The following is a 19,390-nucleotide window of genomic DNA, read 5'->3' as shown; positions in this document are numbered from 1 at the left end:
ATCCACTGACAGTTAAGTTATTTAAAAATAACGCAACGGTCTTTTTTTTTTGTCTGCTCAAATTGTGACCACTTTAGTAGAACGTTTAGTGGGCGACAATGTTTGCACGCTGTTCGACCTGAATAAAGATTACCCGGAGGGGAAAGTCGGACCTCTTTGTGGCCACATATCTTTTAACAACAAGATAATTACTCATGCAGTTTGTGGTAACGTAATGATATAGTATAACACTCGTAACTGGTAACCATCGCATTAGCTCCACCACAATTTCGAACAGAGTTATTTACACAAGTGTATCAAGGGTATATTTAAATCGCGTGAAGTTATTAATCATAGTAGCGATAATAAAAATGCATTCAGTTGTGTCTGCTGTTTTGATTTGTGAATATGTTATTCATGTTATAAAGTTATTTTCTTGTTATAAAGTTCACGAACCACCTATTCGGCATTATCACACATTAACCTGTATAAGAAGATAGGCGTGCTTGCGTAATCACAGCAGTGAATATATATTTGGGTTACTCCTTTAAGCCCAGTCAATCTTCTCACATTGTTATCCAACTATTTATTTTTATTTGCCGTGGCCGTGGGTTCGATTCCCACATTTGGAAAATGTTTGTGTGAAGAACATGAATGTTTTTCAGTGTCTGGGTGTTTATATGCACATATATTGTAAGTATTTATCTATTTTATTCATAAAAATATTCATCAGTTATCTTAGTACCCATAACACAAGCTACGCTTACTTTGGGACTAGATGGCGGTGTGTGTATTGTCGTAGTATATTTATTTATTTATTTGCAAAATTGGACTTCTTTCTGAAAGTAAATATTATAAAAGTGAAAGAAATTTTTGTTTCTTAGCAACATCTGTCTTTGTTGACTATGTCCAGTTTTTATTCGTATTAATATTTGTAAAGTTTAATTTAATGGTTAAAAAGTAGATAATGCTGCTAATCATCGTCGAAGATTAAGTAAATTAAGTTTATTTTTTCGATAAATACCAAAGTTTCGCTTGACAGGGGTCATAACCTTATTCTTTAGAGATTCTGACTGTTTTGGGTTAAAAACAATCGGCAGATGATAGTTTCATAAAGGCTGAAGATCATAGAATCCCGGTAAAAGTGTTATAACTTTATGTACCTGTATTAATGTACCTATATGAAATACAGGTATATTTTATACAAAATAACCAAAGGTTTACTTGGCACCGGTCATATCTTATTAGATAGAGATCCAACCTTTTTGGCCAAAAACATACGGCAGATGAATGTTTCACGCTCAGATCCCAGATGTCCTGGTAAAAAGTGTTATGTATGACCAATGTGTAATGAAATACACATAAACCCACACATGTGAGATGATTCAAGTTTGGCACCAATAAATGTCACCATTAATTAGTGGATACCGCTTGACGAGCCGGACAAATTGCACAACGCAACGTCGCCGTCACATGTCCAGTTGAATATCGAGTTATGCATATTTAAAGAATATATGTACGTGAATGGGGTTTTGAAAGCCACGTTACGCCTGAAGTTAATAATCAACCTAATTCATCCAGTCGTCAAATGGGTGGGAGATGTGCAATCTTAAACTACAAGAAAGAGTTTGAAAAGGATAGAAAGGTTAAGTTATTTTGGGCGTCCGTAAACGTAAGTCGTTTGTAAACAAAACAACGTAACCAATATCACAACGATATCAATGGGAATATTGCGAACTTGGTTGGACTTTTTTGATTATGTCTTATGTTGTCGAAAACCGCGTTATATAAAAGTTCCGCAGCAACTAAAAATTATACTGCAAATTATGTAATCGTGTTAGTAAGTAAAAGAAAAATGTATTCAGTAAACTTAGTTATTTAAAATGTACACATAGAAATCGCCCAAATACCTTTTAGACGAAAACTGAGAACTAAGCTAAGCAATGAAAAAATAAAAAGCATTGCATTAATTTTGGACATGAAAGGCTAAAGAAAATCGTTTAATTTATAAAAGCTAAAAAAAAAATGTTTATTACATCATTTATGATGTTACCAATAGTAAGTAATAATTTTGCCAGTTAAGAAAGTCTTAGCATCGTTTATTATATATATATATATATATATGTTATATATATATATATATATATATATATTATATATATATATAAATATACATTATATATCTACTCGTACTACCCCAGATATAACGATACATTTTAATAGGTATTCCGATTTTCCTGTTCATAAAGATACCTAACTAATGTCAAATCTAGTTACCGATACTACTATTATTATATAAACCGGCATAGTTCTAAGCGAATTGCAAACGGATAAAGGAAAGGTGAAACATAAAGGTCATGATTTAATGAAATGTACCCAATCTTCCTCGTTATTATATTAAACTAGACTCGTATCTGATCATATAATACAAAGGAACACATAAAACTTTAAATTTGTGCTGCATTTTAATAGACATAAAGATTATAATAAAACGAAAATGTATCTCGCTGTGTGGTCCACCGTACACTACTCAGTCGCTACTTTCACCTCACACTCTGAGAAAGTCGCCATCGGCGATTTAGAACGTGTTAAAACAAGTTCTAAGCTTGTTATAAACTGATTTCGATACTGAAACTTGATTTAATTTAAGAGAACCTGTTACTCGAATCCTAAATTATAAATTTCCTTGACATTAAGCTCAACATTATTGCTGCTAGCAATATTGACTGTTTTATAAGACAATTAAGATTATTTTATTTCTCAACACATTAATCAATTCAGAGAAAAATAAACAGATTGACATGACATTATTTATGCAAAGCATTGTTAACCCAGAGTCACGACGAAGAGTCAAAAACGATTGACCTCGATCGATCTGTTAAATGTCACTTGAAAACACGTTGCCACGCGGAAACGTCAGACCTTTACCGAGAGGGCAACAAAGAAATGCCATGGCAACAATGGCGAACCTTTCACAGATAGCAATCATCAGAGCAAAATTATATATATATTCAGAAATAAAGACATCACGACTTGGTTGCTCTACGATCGCTAAAAATACGAGACTGTTTACAATGTGTATTTTTTTTCTGTAAAGTGCAAAGTATTGCATAAGGTAGGTATCGGCTACAGTAAATAATAAAGTAATGGTCTATAAACGTCCGAGACTGAACGTATGCCTGCGATGATATCGCTGACAACTTGGAATCAACGGCTGCCTCACGACTGTCCGCCACGATGTCGATGAAGCTGACAATTCAAACCCATATTGAACTGCGAACCAATTTAACTCAACTAAATGTCAACGGTATTTTAAAATTTAACATCAGAATAATAGTAGACATAACAAACTATATATACTATTTTATGTACTACGACAATACAAACATCTAGCCCCAAAATAAGCGTAGCTTGTTATGGATACTAAGATGAGTAATAAATATTTTTATGAATAATATACATAAATACCTACTTATAACAAATAGATTTATATAGATATATGAAATGCAGATAACATGATAACCGAATATAGGGAACGAATGAGTAAAGGATATTAAATTACAACAAAAACGTTCAAATACAACAATTATACAATAATCGTGTCGTAAATCCGGTTATTGTATCGTTTAACGGTAGTTATGGAGCTTTAAAATTTCCATAATATGTGACAAGTTGCTTTATGTTGTTATTTTACATAAGATTATGTTATGTTTTAATATAATATATCACATATTTTAATGTCTAGATTATTGAAGCGGTTGTGTGTTTATTCTCTACATGGTGAGTAATATGGTCATAAATAATTATATTCATTTAGCTTTCGTCCATCTAATATGGATGGATAGTCTAAAATTTAAGTTCCATTTTATTTTTTATTTTATGTTTATAACGTTTATTTATACAGTTTTCCAATACGCATGAAATCCTGCTTTGAATCTGAATGGCGCTCGAGTAGTTCTTTGGAGTCGCATCTACGGAATTCTATCCATCAACGACAAGATAGAAAGAGACACCGATGAATCGATTTAATGTTACTGAATGTGAAATCGAGATCTCAGCGAATGAATCTCAAGACGAATGCCCCGAACAAAGAGGAATCGATGAAAACGGGTGAAGGGGGGGGTGTCGAGTGCACCGACCTCCTCCCGGCCACGGTGCAATTTGTACATTTCAAGTGCACACAAAGGCAAAGCGAGGAGGTCGCAGCAAGCTTTGACAGAATTAACTTGTCCGTAGCAAGCGACTAGGTAAGCATCACCTATATTGAATAGCGCGGCCAAACGAGACGGAATTTTAGATGCATGCAAATTTCAATTGCATTCAGCGTAGCGGCACCTACGCTTGTCGGCAACTTGTTCGATGTCGATTTTAATTTGATCCCGAACTTACACAGCCCGTTTCAAAATCTCAACCTATGTATTAAGCACAGTTCAAATTTTTGAGGCATAGCCTTGCGATACTCATGTGTTAAGATTGTTTTTAGAAACCATGAAAAAGTAAAAGCGGAATTATTGTATTTAGAAACCATTTTTTATCTAAACATCAAAAATGTATCAAACCCCTTCATTTATTACCTTGTAACTCGTTTTGTTGCACCAAATTAAAAAAAAATTGCTCTATTTTTTTTTTACGGGTTTCAACGTTAGGAATACAAATACTAATTTTTCGCCAATTAATAGTACAACTCACCTAATTTAAAAAAGGTAATTTATATTTAACAGGTTTTGAAGGAGATTTTGTTTTCAATTACTTAAAAACCTTAGATTGGATTTGGATTATAACGAAACAGATTATACTAAAATTAATGATTTAGGTACAATGCCAATAATCAACAAATACTACCGAAATGGCTACATAACAGTAAAATTTGAAGGATAAACATGTTTTGTTAAGATTACCAAAGCAAATAATTCGTGTATGAGTTGAGAAGCGGGCCTATTATGAACACAAATATTATAGTTAAACCGTATATTTATGACAGATAGGACAAAGCGAAAAATATATATTTTGACGTTAATTCCGACGCGACGACGACGGCTTTTAGGTAAAGATGCATCGGTCGGGAACACAATCACAAACAAACTCGATTAATATAGATTAATTTCAATTCTAATCTATAAACAGTCAACAGGTATTATAAATGTGAAACTTTTTATGGCAAAGAGTTACTTGAAAGTACGGATAGAGTTAGCATAGGCTACTTTTTATCCCAGAGAGAGAAAAAACCCATTAATGTATTCAGAAATTGGAGCCATTTGCTAATAAAGTGAGTGACTATTCGAAAGAACGAAAGAAATTTAATTGAAACACTAGGTTAAAAAAATGGTTTCACGATATTCTCACTAGCGGCTCTACATATCAGGTAAATGTCGTTGTAGTGAACGCAAAGTGGGGCATGCTATAACGACGCATTCATTAGGCAATGGGTGCGCTCTGAATAACTATTCAGAATGATGCCGTGGAGACCTTGTCACTAAGGAGTAAAAACGTACCGACACCTTCTCTAATATTTTTTACAATCACATAATTTTTTCACCAACTTTAAAACTAGATTTGAAGTGTCATTGACCAAACTTATAGCCGGATGATAAAACAACTACACACTTAAGGATTATTTTAGGACATATCTAAAACAACTATTGCTATACACGATGTAGACAATATTATTTCGCGTAATACTTGAAGCTACAAGATACTCTGTTACGTTACGATAAAGACAGTTTAGCGTTCATAGAATTACAAAATAATGCCAAATGCCAGTAGTGTGTACAATACACTTTTGTCTAAGTATAAATCCAAGATTTACACTTAAACAAAAGTGTCATCTATTTTCTAAAGTAAATAAATTTCACAGATACTTTGCATCGATATAAATAGTTACTGTACTGGTCAAATAAACAACGACTGAACCAAAAGTTCAAACACAAAAATTACAATTGTAGGTAAGTATTATTTTATATCTATTTTGTGAAAACAATGAATCCAAAGATCTATTTGCGAAATTGTTTTCGAGGCTCTCGTCAAGGTGAATATTAGGTAATTTTGAAAAGATTTCGATTAGGCAATCAACCTTCTGGTACTATATAATTTTTTGTCATATTCATGTTTACCTACGAAAAATGCCTTTGTGAAACTTCCAGGGTCTTTGTGCGTTGTTAATTGACTGCTATTGTTCGGAAATAATATGTATTTTTAACGGAGATGAATTTTTATCATCCGAACATTCTTAATTATCTAAGAAACTTGAAGACTGGATGAAGAATTATAAATAGTCCATTGTTTAGGAATAGAGAAATTGTTTAATTTTTAAGTACATAGTAGCCATATTGGTATTATTTTTATCGTTGCAATCAGAAATAAGCTAGTAGATGTCGAATAAGTTGTACAATTACCTCGTCGGATTTATTTTCCTGGTTTAAACCACTAAAGTAAAATAAAAACAATAGCGAACGCCCGCGGTAAACGGACCAAAACATGTTTACTTTCACATCGTACCGCATTGTTCACATTACTCATATCCACAACGTTACGATAAACCCGTTCGTATGCGATCACCAATATACCGACCGATTCATACCGTCTACCTTAAAACAGATAAGAAAAATTACTCCTTTACAAGAACTTAATATTCATGCCTAAAACATTTGAAAACATTTGAGATAAACGAGCTTTATATTCTTGAAAAGACAGTTTAAAAGTTGTAAATAAATTACCTTTGGTTTTATATGAACAAGTAAACCAAATCAAATAGCATGGGTTTCTCACAAAAATTGCCATGAATAGTTTTTCCGTGGGGTCGTCATTTCACTTACGTTTAAATTTCGCATTCTTTAAGCTCTCAATATGGAATACAATATTTTCAAGGTGGTGCATACAGGTACGTAAAAAAATGAAGAAATTCAATATTGTGAATATCAAGAATTCAGCAACAATAAATTTATAAAAAGTTATATATAATAACGGAGATAATGCTATTTTTTGGTAGCAAACATTTATATATCCCATAAACTAGTCGTAAGAAGTCAATGCGGTATAATTTTATAGCATCATGCATTAATCATAACTAGTAACGTGCAAAGAAACGAAAAATAAACTTAATATTGACGACATCACTATAATATATTATCTTCTTTTTGTTTTAAATAGCGTCATAAATATTCGCAAATGGGTATAAATGACACATTTGCACACGATGAAGATCGCCTCTGACAACAAAAACTAATATTAGGTATTATCTGTAACCGGCTTTTACCGAATATCATTCTCTTTGAGAGAAAAAAGCGGGCCACTGCATGAGATACTTGCCCGACGATAGCCCGAATAGCAAAAAAGTAGCGTCTTTGTTTTCTGTCTTTAAAGTCTAGTACCAAGTGCCTCTTTAGTAAGTTTTACATGTATCTTCTTATCTACGTACTTATGTATTAAATAATAGTAGTCGAGGTCTTGGTTTTTAGTATAAGATACTTATTAAAATGTCATAGTGTTATCTATCGCATTAGGTTCGAAACCGGCACAGATAGATTTAAGTCATGCAAATAAATAAATAAACTAAAAGCACTATTGCACAAAGTTTCTACGTCAATCGTGTTTCACATAAAAAAAATTGATGTTAAAATAACGTAGAGAAAAAAAAACCTTTTCATAATTTCAAATCTTATGGCATTTTTATTAATTTAAAATCGGCCAATTGATAGATAGTTTCAAATAAAATATTGACCTTGTCGTAGACCCAGATTTAATTTATTATTTGCTTACTGTACTTGTACCTTTTAGCATGTGTGTGTGTGTGTGGGTGTGTGGGTGGGTGTGTGTTTGGGTGGGTGTGTGGGTGAGTGTTTGGGTGGGTGTGTGGGTGAGTGTGTGGGTGAGTGTGTGGGTGAGTGTGTGGGTGGGTGTGTGTTGGGTGTGTGTGTGTGTGTGTGTTATTGTAATAAAGTGTTAATGTAACTTACAATAAAAAGCATTTAATTAAATATGTAATTTGTTTTAATTTTAAATTCCGCAGTAGGTATGCAATGGAATGTTATGAATGCGAAAGTGTGTATTTTGTTTGTCACTCCTTTACGTCCAAACTTAACAACAAATAAACTTGATTTAACCGAGTTAGTTGAACAAACGGAGAGTTACATAGGCTACCTTTTATCCCAGGAAAACAAACTGTTTCCACGGGATTTGTAAAAAGTTTAATAAACGCGAACAAAGAACGCGGGCAGTAGCTAGTTATTTAATAAATTATACATTTACCCACTATTTAATTGTATGTACTATGTCGAAGATTCTACGTAGCAAAATAATCCTTTTTTTGTCTTCATTCATAGCAAATTGACGACTTTCTTGCTTTGAAATGTTGCCTAGCACAGTAAAATATATGACAAAAGAAAACTATGAGTTCATTTGTACAAGCAAACACGAACATATAGAAAGACTCATTAATATATTGGTGTTTTAAGATGACGAACCTATAAAACATATAAAGAGGAAAAGGGAAATGCAAATAGAATTTACCTTAGGATCAAAACTGAAGGCGGTCTCCGGTCTCAAAGGGCAGGGCAGCCCGCACTTACAAGTGCCCGATGTTTGTAAGTATTCCCGTAGCTGCGAGAGGTTACTCAACGCGGATCCACTGGGACTGCAACAAAAGAAGTGGTTTATTCACAGTGTTGTCACATATCACAGAGCGGGGCGTATAGCAAGCAGTGGCGTGCACTTCATACATGCACGAAAGCACTGCATACCCAAATTATTTTATATAACTCTTATTTGAGGGGAATTTTCACATTTTATGTCGTGTACCTCTTTATGCATACTCTGGTCAAAAACCCTGTGCACGCCACTGATAGCAAGTACTTATATAAATACTCGAATCCAGGATGTCTGCTACTCAATCACTACCGAACAGCTGAACAAATCGGGGTAAAATTTAGCACAGAGATAGATTATAGTCTGGCTACATTTTATTCCGATACAATTTTTTTGGGATGCATTTAGTTTTGTTTTTCACATAGCAAGAGATCGTCATGTTTTTTTGCATAGTGGTATTTAGTTCAGGGCTGAAGATCTGAATTTCCACGAGAAGTCGCGGGCAAAACAACTTGATTCTAATATTGTGACGGATATGTTAATAACCTCAATTAGTTAAACAGATATATTAAGCAGAGCCGGTAAACATCCATCCATCCCATCGCCCATCAGAGCCTTTTCCTTCGCACTCATATTTCAATCAATCGTAAATTAGTAATATTTTTTTCGCTTAACACTCTCACCGCCATACTTATTTAAGGTTTTTCTAGCGCAGCAAGCCCTGTGGGCGGCACGCCTACCATGCGATTTCTTCCACCTATCGCCACGTCCGATTTTAAATAACTTGTGTAGCATGCCATGTGGGCTATCGGCGGGATACGTCGTTGACTTTATCAGCAGGCCGTGGGGTCCGCTGTGATCCCACAAATTCATATTATTTTATAGAGCTTGGCTTGCTAGATAAATATTCAAAGATGACTTCATTGATTAGTTCAGTTAAAACGCTACCCGTGAAAAAAAAATTGATGAAAATTGGACTATATTTAAAGTAATATAAGGATAAAAATTGAATGAGTAAAACTAGTATTAGAAAAATATTATTTATTATTTATTAATCCAAAGCAGTCAAAATCACAGTTATAAAAATCAAAATACGTAATAAAAAAACTAAGGATTAATTTGGATGTGGATTTCTGCGTAACATTGTCCACAAACACTAGGTTTAGTTGGGCATTCCAGGCACACTGTATTTACCTTTTTTGTTTGATCTCTGGCTTCTTTAGCTGATAGTCCAGCATCTCTGTTTTTTTTATAACAATGGATGCATCGTCGCCGAATAAGTCTTCCTCTATGATCAGTAAGTGTTGATTTACTGAATTTATGTTGTATTTGCCGCCTTGGCAAACTACCCACTGAGTTCGAACTGGAAGTGATTCCCAACATCTGCAAGCAGAGATTCTCTCTGAAATCCGTTATGGTGTACTTCTTGCTACTAAGCTGCTTATGAGTTTTGTAAATTATAAAAGCGTTTGTGACAGCAGTCGAAAATAACAGTTCTATGGCTAGCTTCTGGAACCAACGGATCGTTCTTCTGGCAGGATTGGCATAGCTTGCCATTTGATCTGATAAATCTATGGAGCATTTGTGTTTGTTATAATCAGCAATCAGGGTAGGTTTCATAACTTTCTTGTTACGGTTCCTTTTGCTCGTAACAGTAACAAAACCAACAGAGTGTTTTGTCGACAAAGCTAAAACATCACGCTTGTCCTTCCATTTGAGTATAAGAATACCGTCATTGTTTTCTAAAGCGATCATTTCACCTTTGTTCAATTTTTCTTGAACAACTTTTTTCGGCAATCCTTTCCTGTTTCTGCGTAATGTACCAATCAGATGCGTATCGTTTTGCAATAATTGTTGCGCTAAGTCGACGCTGGTATAATAATTATCCGTCACCACACTCCTGCCTACCCCTAGGTAAGGTTGACATAGTTTCATTACTAAATTCGTAGGTGTATTGGTTTGCCCGCTTGAGTTTTTACCTTCGTAAACGATAAGGTCGTACGTATAACCGTCATCATCACAGACTTTAAAAAGTTTGATCCCATACTTGTGTCTTTTGCCAGGAATGTACTGCATAAATTTTATACGCCCTCTGAAAGCTACCATGGTCTCGTCCACAGTGATATATTCTCCAGGTGTTTTGGCATTTCGAAATGTGGCTGTGAGTAACTGCACCAAACGTCTTATCTTTATAAGACGGTCTGTATTTGATGCATGGAAAAAACTGTCTTCAAAATGCCAACATCTCAATAACAGCTCGAATCGGTTTCTACTCATAGCTTGGCGAGCTATTTCGTTTTTATACAGTTTTTTATTGCTCCAGTAGTCGCTAATTTTAGGTAATTTATTGATTCCCATAAAAATCAGCAGGCCCAAGAATTTTAAAATTTCTTCTTCAGTACAGTCTGTCCATTTGGCAAGTCTCATGTTGCGTGTGACAACTTTAAGTATTTTTACCTTATTAGCATAACAATTGGTCATTTGCACCATAAGATCCATAATATCTTGGTTTAAAAATAATCGAAAAATATCAAGTTCCCTGTTACAATTGTTAGAAATATTAATACCTGGTTGTATATCCAATGGAAACCTCTTTTGTCGCGATCCGTTAGGTTGATGCCAGTCAGGTCGCGGTGGCTCCGGGGGCACTGGTGTGCTTTCGTGCAGAAGTGAAACATCGTCTTGAGATAAACACGAGTCGCTGCTAGTCGAATTAGATCCATCCCATAATGGCGGCGGTTGATAGTCCGAATCAGAGTCACTAAAATCCGACATTGCAAAAATGCGCGCCAAAAGTCTTTCTCCGCAGGCTAGGTGGGCGGCGCGCGGTCAACTGACCTAATTACACGGGTGGCGTGCCTTATAACTTTTTGACAAGTTATGACAAGTAAATATAACAGCAAATTTGGCGCGCTAATTTTGGTATGCCGGCCGCCCACGTGGCTTGCCAGTTAAAATTTAAAAAACAATATTGGCTCGTTACACTCAAATTTACGTGGGCGGCCAGCAGTCCACGTGGCGGTGAGAGTGTTAATATTAATTCAAACATCACTACTTAAGTATAAGAAAATGCTTTTGAATTTCAACGATTTCAAACATGTGCCTTAAACTTCAATAAACCAGGAATTTGGTCTCCCGTGTAGTGAATTTAAATATTTACTAAATTTGCCTATCCCAAGAATCCAAAGACAACTCTACCATATAAGTACTTAAGACCATAGAAACAGATAATATAATTAGAAGCTGTAAAATATAAGACCAGTTTTACCTAAATGCTATGGAAATAAGGTATCTTCGTGGACGCGTCGTTCAATTAGTAAGTATTTGATTAGTAGAGAATTGATACTTGAGATAAGCCAGTTAAAGCTTTATTGAGTCTTAATATGGGACGCTACACTGATAGCCATTTCTGTATTAATTATAACATTCATCTAGTATAAACCTATATAAACTCGTTTTGCTACTAATATGATGTTGTAATGCAATTCTAAATCTTTAAAACTTTATTACAGGAAAACAGAGTAACATAACGTTACTAAAGAAAAGTTTTTTTCCCAAATATGTATAATAATGTACAAACAGGATGGAAGGTTGTAATAAAAATCGCTATGAAGTAACTTGAATCCGCACCCGACCTTCAGTAATTAAGTAAACGATGAAGAAGAGGAGAAAAAATATTAAATAAGGCAAGAATAAGTTTCTTTCAAATTAATAACTACCGGAAACAGGACAATATATTTTTAAGATGACTAATGTTGATGTAGAAAAAGAGAAACAGCCGAGTTTCTTTCTAGGAAGAATTCTATAAAATGAGTGGTTGAGTCACGACAAACAAACTTGAATTTTTAAAACGAAGTACAAAGCCGTCTCGCGTTTTTAAATTATTGTAATGAGCAACAAGAACAAAATTTCTATATTACTGCTAACATCATTGTAGATTTACTATTATATTAATACTAATTTAAAATCCTTAGCAAGTTAGCATCTTTGAATAGGTAGGCAACTACTTTGTACGTAAGGATCACGTTATTTATAATAGCATTGTGTTCACGATTCACTGTCTGATCAAAGTCTAGACCAGGCATAGTAACAAAACGATAATTATTATGCACCGGTTGCAACTTGTTAACGGTTACTTCCCCTTTCAACGAGGTTACAGATTATTGAAACTACTAAACATGGTCTATCAGCTACTATCGGATATAGATATAAAAAGGTATTTAAATATTGAGTCGTTACAATGTAATTACTGAATTTTATTAGAATTTGGCGAGCTCCCTGACGCAGTGAGGTTCAATCCTAGGCAGGGGAATATGGAAACTATTTATTTCTCAATTTTCTTTGTTTTATTACTCAGTTCTGGTGCAAGCCCGTGGCTTGTATAAAAGACCTTGATTATCTATATAAAAATATTGGGAGTATCTAAATCTTCTTTAAAAAGTTATGACGTACATACTTTATTAAAAAGATGAATAAGGGTGAGAAAATTTTAACTTTAACCACGAGAAAAACTTGCAACTAGAATTTGACTGTAAGATCAACAATGCAAGAGTTAAAATAAATTTACTAGTGTATAAATACCTACAATAAAACATAAGGTATGGTCAATGTCTAAGGTGACGCTTTCTTCAAAAATCTAAGAGAAATGTTCAAAATCTAAAAGAGGATGTTAAATTTTGTCGCAAAAAGAGAATATAAATTAAGCTCTTGCGCAAACGTTTTTTAATTCCAGACATGCTTAAAGTTGGTCAATCAAACAAGAGAATCAAGATTACGTGATTGCGAATGCCGAGAAGGTAATCTTTTTTTGTTAACTTAGTGAAAATCGTGTAGCAGTACATACTCCAGTCACGATAAATATTCCGGAGGAATTTAATCGGTAGAACATAAAGGTTAAGTTGAAAAATACTTTTCTGGATGTTTGAATCTTGATGAAAATATCTTAGCGTGGCATTGTTCATGCGAATTGCGAGTTTTTAACCCTTAACACAAAAAGTGTGGTGTTATTGGTCCGAACATTTTGTCTGTCGCTGTATCATAACAGGTGGGACGCGGTTGGCTTTATGAGGAGTTTTTTACTAGTTGCCTTTTTAGATGTTACCAGCTCTTCTCATCATCAAGTCGAGCAATTACTTGGTTACTCGACTTGAAATTTAATACACTAATCGAAACCTAAATGGTGAACTTGACTTCTTGTTGCAACCATGACAGTCTCAGACTTGGTTATGTAGTCCGCTGTTTTCTGGCTGTATGTGGACAAATTGATGACTGACTACTTGGCAACAGCAGATTTGTCGTGTTGGGATTCGTTAATCGAAAAATGGCATGCATGCAGTGATCAAGGTCCGATGATAAAGTAGAAAGTAGGGTAATTGATAGCTTGGGTGTTTGATTTAGATAATTTTTAACATTATCTTATAATGAAATAGATTCCATTTTTTCTAATTCTCAAAACGAGCGTCTCAGAATCGTTTGGCTGTAGGATGATAACATCAGTTACAGGCGAATAATCGGACATCTAAGTAAAAGTAAGGATAGAAATAGCGAAAGAAATAATGAACTTACAGACAGTGCTTAAATTACAACCCTTCCTCAGTCCTTAGTCGGGTAAAAAAGAAAAGTGATGTATAGGGATATAATTTTAATGCAATGTGTGTCTGTATCATTTTAATTACGCAACAAAAACTTGTCACTGTGGTTACAAGGATAATAAAGTGTAAATTATCAAGTTATTATAAAAAGGACGATAATAACTGACATTAAGCCAACCAGGCTCATCCTTGCCGACACAAAAATAACTCCTTATATTATCATAATGGAACTTGACAGTTTTATCCGGTCTGATTTTATAGCATTTTACTTTTGAAAAGTTGTCAGCGTAATTTATTTTTATGTACCTACCTTCAGATTATTAAAAGACTAGAAAGAACTTCATCCTCCTTATACGGCGGAGGTTTAAATAATTAAGTAAACTTAAAAAAGAGCAATACAGTATTTACCAATTCGCAACATTTTATGTACCTACCTTTAAAATATTTATATGAGAAAAATATTTTTTAACCCCTTACTAATAGAGTTATGCTAAACTAACAAGGAATATAATTTTGAACTATAATATCGTTACGTAACTTTTGGTAGTTTCGGAGTTTAAATAGTTTGTTAATTAATACAGTGTAAGCTGACAGGGGAGCGATGCAGTGACTCGTGTAAGCGATTGAGAGTGTATTTGCTGAAAGGGTTGAAAAGCTCCTAGTCAACCGTGCCCGCTCAGTCCTGTGATCAACTGACTGCGTGGTCGGTCAATAATACTTAATTGCTTTTCATCCTTTATGCCGGCAAATTTTACAGAATCCACGCATTTTATAAAAAAAAAAAAACAACGTGTGTGTACTTATGTCCACGCGATAGAAGTTATACTTCTTTGGCGTAACAGGTTAAAAATCTTTCCAAAAATTTTATCTTTCGCCTTTTTCTGCGTTTGTAGAAAAAACTACTCTAACAATAGAAAAAGGTATTTAATACATTGAAAGATTTATTATAACGCATTATCTAGTTATCTCATTATCGGAAAACCGAGTTTCATCATTGAAATTAGAGATTTTAAATCAATTAAATCCCCGGAATGAGCCCGCAGTCTTTCACAATCCAAAGTGTACAGTGTCAATCTTTTATTGAAAAACAAAATCGTTGACTATAGCTAACTTCAGGGTGTCAGTTTTTCGTGATTGTGTGCGCCCGCATCGTAAATAATTACTATTATTATTTTTCCCTAAAGCCCCAAAAGAAATATAACTTCAAAAATACTCGTCCCTTTCAATTAAATGTTTCTATATAACAAGAACTAAAAATAGCATACCAACAGTGACGAAAGATTCATTACTTAGTATAAGTGGTATCAAAATACCACTTTTACAACATTTAAGGAAGATTTCAACTTACGAGAATATATTTATAAACGAAAATATGTATTAATGATTATTGAGGTTTATTCTTCGGTTAAATTACTTAATTTAACCAGTCCGAAATCGGTATTGACAAAGATTTCTGACTGGTTTGAGATGTTTAACTATGCCAAGATTGACGTGTTTAGCGCTCACAATATCATAAACAAAAGCCAGGTTAATCGAAGGGAGCAAAAATCGAAGTCCAAGACTTCGATATTTTATTAAAGTACATTCATAGAAAAACAGAAAAATCACTTAAAACATTTTTGAAGCTAAGAACTTAGACGAAGCTAGAAGCTTACTTCAAACATTATGAGCTTACGAAGTATCATATTAAATCAACGTACATATTAAAATCAATGAATGTAACAAACAATAACAAAGCAAGCCGAATGGTGTCAAGATAATCATGATCTTGCCTCAATTGTATCTGTCAATATTTAAAATGTCATTTACAAAATGGATTCATTGTTAAACAAAACTCATTAAGCGCTTTAAGCTGATGTGGATCTTAGAGGCCGTTATATTACGGGTTCTGCACTGAAGCGTTTTTTTTTAGATACTGTTCGAGAAACTGTTTATAAGTAATATATTTGTAAGTTCATAAATTATTTGTGAAATTCAGCACAAGGCCAAAGGCAATCACAGTATTTTATAAACGCGAATCTGAAAAAAAATAATTATTACGAGTATATTGATACAACGAATAATACTGCTCTGAATTTTTGCAATTATTTATAAGTATAATATAACGAAAATACGAATCAACGAAATTCATAACAACGACAAAAATTTTAATAACGAACCGACAAGCCAACGAAAGAAATCTCATCGCTATTTGGGTGTACCCATACAATATGTATACAAATTTTAATACACATGTACCCTGCTGTACTTTGTGACATCAGTCTTGCCTCGTATGAAGAAGAGTTAATCTTTACCGTCACAAAATAATAATTCTTTAGAAAACGCTTTAGCATTAAGTCCGACTTTTGTAAACCTTTGTTAAAGTTTTGGTTGTGCAATAAAGTAAATAAGAAAATATATAAATTCTACACATTTTGGTCTTGGTGCAGCTTCAATGGTATGATCGCAATAAAGACCATGATACAGCTAATCTAAGATGAAATTCAGTGGATAACACATCATATCGCATTTTTGTTTTATGTCTCTAGAAAAACGATGACATTTTCTTCAAGAGCATCTCTGTCAAGTAATACACATAAAAGAATATTATTTAAGCATCGAAATTTTAAAGTGAGCAATTCAGCTTGGTGGGGTTTATTATGTGAATGGGTTTTATTTTCATTTCTTTACTGCATAGTTTTTGAGTTTTCATAAAAACACACCAAACACGCCAACTCGGTGCACAAGTCAACAAAATAAAAACGTTGCCAATTTTTCTTACTTTGCCTCATACAGGGTGATGCAAGATCAATAAATAGCACTTCTAGAATAAGCTTTACGCTTAGCTTTAGAATTCTCATTTAAAAAAGGTAGGAAGAAATACATTTCCCACGCCATAAAGAGCCATTACGTCTAATTTGCACACAACAACGCATTCCCTTTAGGATGTTGATGTTGTACAACTTGCTTTGTCAGCAGATGCATCAATGCTGCCAACTCATCTAAATAAAATGGTACTGTCTTGCAGCCACGTATTAAATGACTTATGTATTAGAAAAGTCTTCTATCATAGTGTTTGAACAGTTTAGAAATAAACGTACGTGTATATTCGATACACTTACAAATAATGTAGTTCGATGAATGTCTGACGGTTTTTATTTGCTTTAATTGAAAGCTTGAACTTCCGCAATAATAAGAATTCTTTGATGACGTCAAGGAATCTAAATAAAAAATATTCGTACTTTCGAAGCTTGTCACAAAATTACTCAACTAATTGAAACAAAATGAGAGCCTCTGCGTTTCTTACAGAATGAAAAAAAGAATTATGCCCTAAGCGACCTTAGAGAAATTGTTGTACACAAATAAAAAAATAAGAATATAATTGACAACCTAATGTGAGGGTTATAATTTTATAAAGGTTGACTAATTTCCAGAGTTTAGCTTTTTTTAACGAGAAGTTATGTATTAGGCGTTCTTAAATTAAGAAACTAAAATATCACTTGCTGTAATGGTAAAGGAAAACATCGTGAGAAAATCTGCATGCATAACGTTTTCATATGCGCGTGATGTCTATAAATCTGCACTTGGTTAGCGCGGAGGACTACGGCCTAAATCCTACTCATTCTGAGAGGAGTGGTTGGCCAGTAATTGATTAATTATGATGATTGTAATCGTCAGATCCTACCGTACACATGTTTTCCATAGCAACGCAGACATACGACAAACTGAAAAAATAGCTGCTTTAAAAAATTACTCCCGATGATGAAGTAAAGGAGGCAGTTTCAGGGTATTTTCACGGCAGATTAACGCAGTTTGCAGCGACCGCAGTTTGCTTTCTGAGTCCAAGGCCGTGGGTTCGATTCCCACTACTGGAAAATGTTTGTTGTGATGAGCATAAATGTTTTTCAGTGTCTGGGTGTTTATATGTAAATTGTTATTTATTTATGTATATTATTCATAAAAATATTCATCAGTCATCTTAGTACCCATAACACAAGCTACGCTTACTTTGGGGCTAGGTGGCGATGTGTGTATCGTCGTAGTACATATATTTATTTATTATTATTTATTATAAATCAAAACATTTCTTATGAAGGTATAAATAAATTAATTGAAAGATCTGAAAAATGTAACCGTCTTGCAGGTGAATTTATCGAAAAGGAAACATAATTTGTTTTTTTTATTTCCAACCCGTAGATTAGCATCAATGATTTGGATTACTCGAAGATATAAAAATGTATTTTTCATAAACTCTTTACGTTATTGAATAGTGTAATTCCATTTAAACCCGACCGCACCAATAGAAAAATAGCCTAGTGTTGCCAACACTGATTCGCATAGTTACTCGTAGCTACTCGCATCGCTTTACAAACAGCCTCTTTCATAAACGCTTCACATGATAATTCACAGTGATTGTTCACGGTCTGGAACACGCGGCAAAGGTAAGCCGCGACCACAAAAAAGATTTTGTTTGCTTTTTTTGATTTCTGTTTACTTTTTATCACGGGGCCTATGCGGCTTTGGGCCACTACGTATGCGTGTTCGCGGTCGGTCGGGCAGTGTGCAGTGAAATTTGCTTTTGCATCGCAGTTAGGGTTGTCAGTTTGAACCAGTTAATGGAACTTTCTTTGTACTAGACACGTCCATGTTGAAAGTTTTAACAAAATATGACTTCATTTAAATTCTTTGTGTAGGGAAATCGTGCATTAATTTTATTTTATCTGAATTATGAAGTTATTGTCGCAATAGTAAAGCAATCAATATAGATTATTAAACTTTTATTATTATTTCTTTTGTAATTACTTTATGAAATTTTATCATACACGTACGATGATGATGCTTTGTACATACATTAGCCACTTAAAGCTATTTCTATTCTTTACAATACATTACATGTAATTTTATTGGTAGTCCTACTAAAAAAAATATATGGTCAGAGAGAACCTATCTAAACTTCAGTAGATTATCCACGGCAAGCTTATTTTTAACTCGCCTAGAATTATTAACCTTGGTAAATGTGGAAATCGAAGCATTTATAATATCTTCATATTAAGATGTTTGTGAATGAATGAATTAAGCGGCATTGTCATCAAAGCGGAGCGCGTTGAGCACGTGGTAACCCACGTGCAAATTTACCAGGAGCGATTTGGACTACGTATGAAGGAACTTATCAGTCAAGGTATCTTTTGTAAATATACGCGTCCCTTATGAGCAGGATCGTCGACTCTTTTAATAGCCTTTTGTATGTGTCTAAAGGTGCG

At 34.0% G+C, this 19,390-nt stretch overlaps 1 protein-coding gene across 3 annotated transcripts in view; it reads right to left on the bottom strand.

The window, feature by feature from the left end:
* The window catches only part of LOC120626126, a 112,858-nt gene that overhangs the window by 63,253 nt on the left and 30,215 nt on the right, over positions 1 to 19,390 (bottom strand). For all 3 annotated transcript variants that reach the window (XR_005658840.1, XM_039893405.1, XM_039893406.1), the window contains exon 2: positions 8,485 to 8,608. Coding sequence is in view for 2 of the 3 variants with exons in the window: in XM_039893405.1 (XP_039749339.1) it covers positions 8,485 to 8,608 (124 nt within the window). In the remaining variant the exon portion in view is untranslated. The remainder of the gene's footprint in view (positions 1 to 8,484; positions 8,609 to 19,390) is intronic.

The sequence above is a fragment of the Pararge aegeria genome, chromosome 9 (genome assembly GCF_905163445.1).
Source record: "Pararge aegeria chromosome 9, ilParAegt1.1, whole genome shotgun sequence".
Classification (NCBI taxonomy): Eukaryota; Metazoa; Arthropoda; class Insecta; order Lepidoptera; family Nymphalidae; genus Pararge; species Pararge aegeria.
Note: the sequence above shows the minus strand (reverse complement) of the source record. Positions and strands in the feature narration are given on the sequence as shown.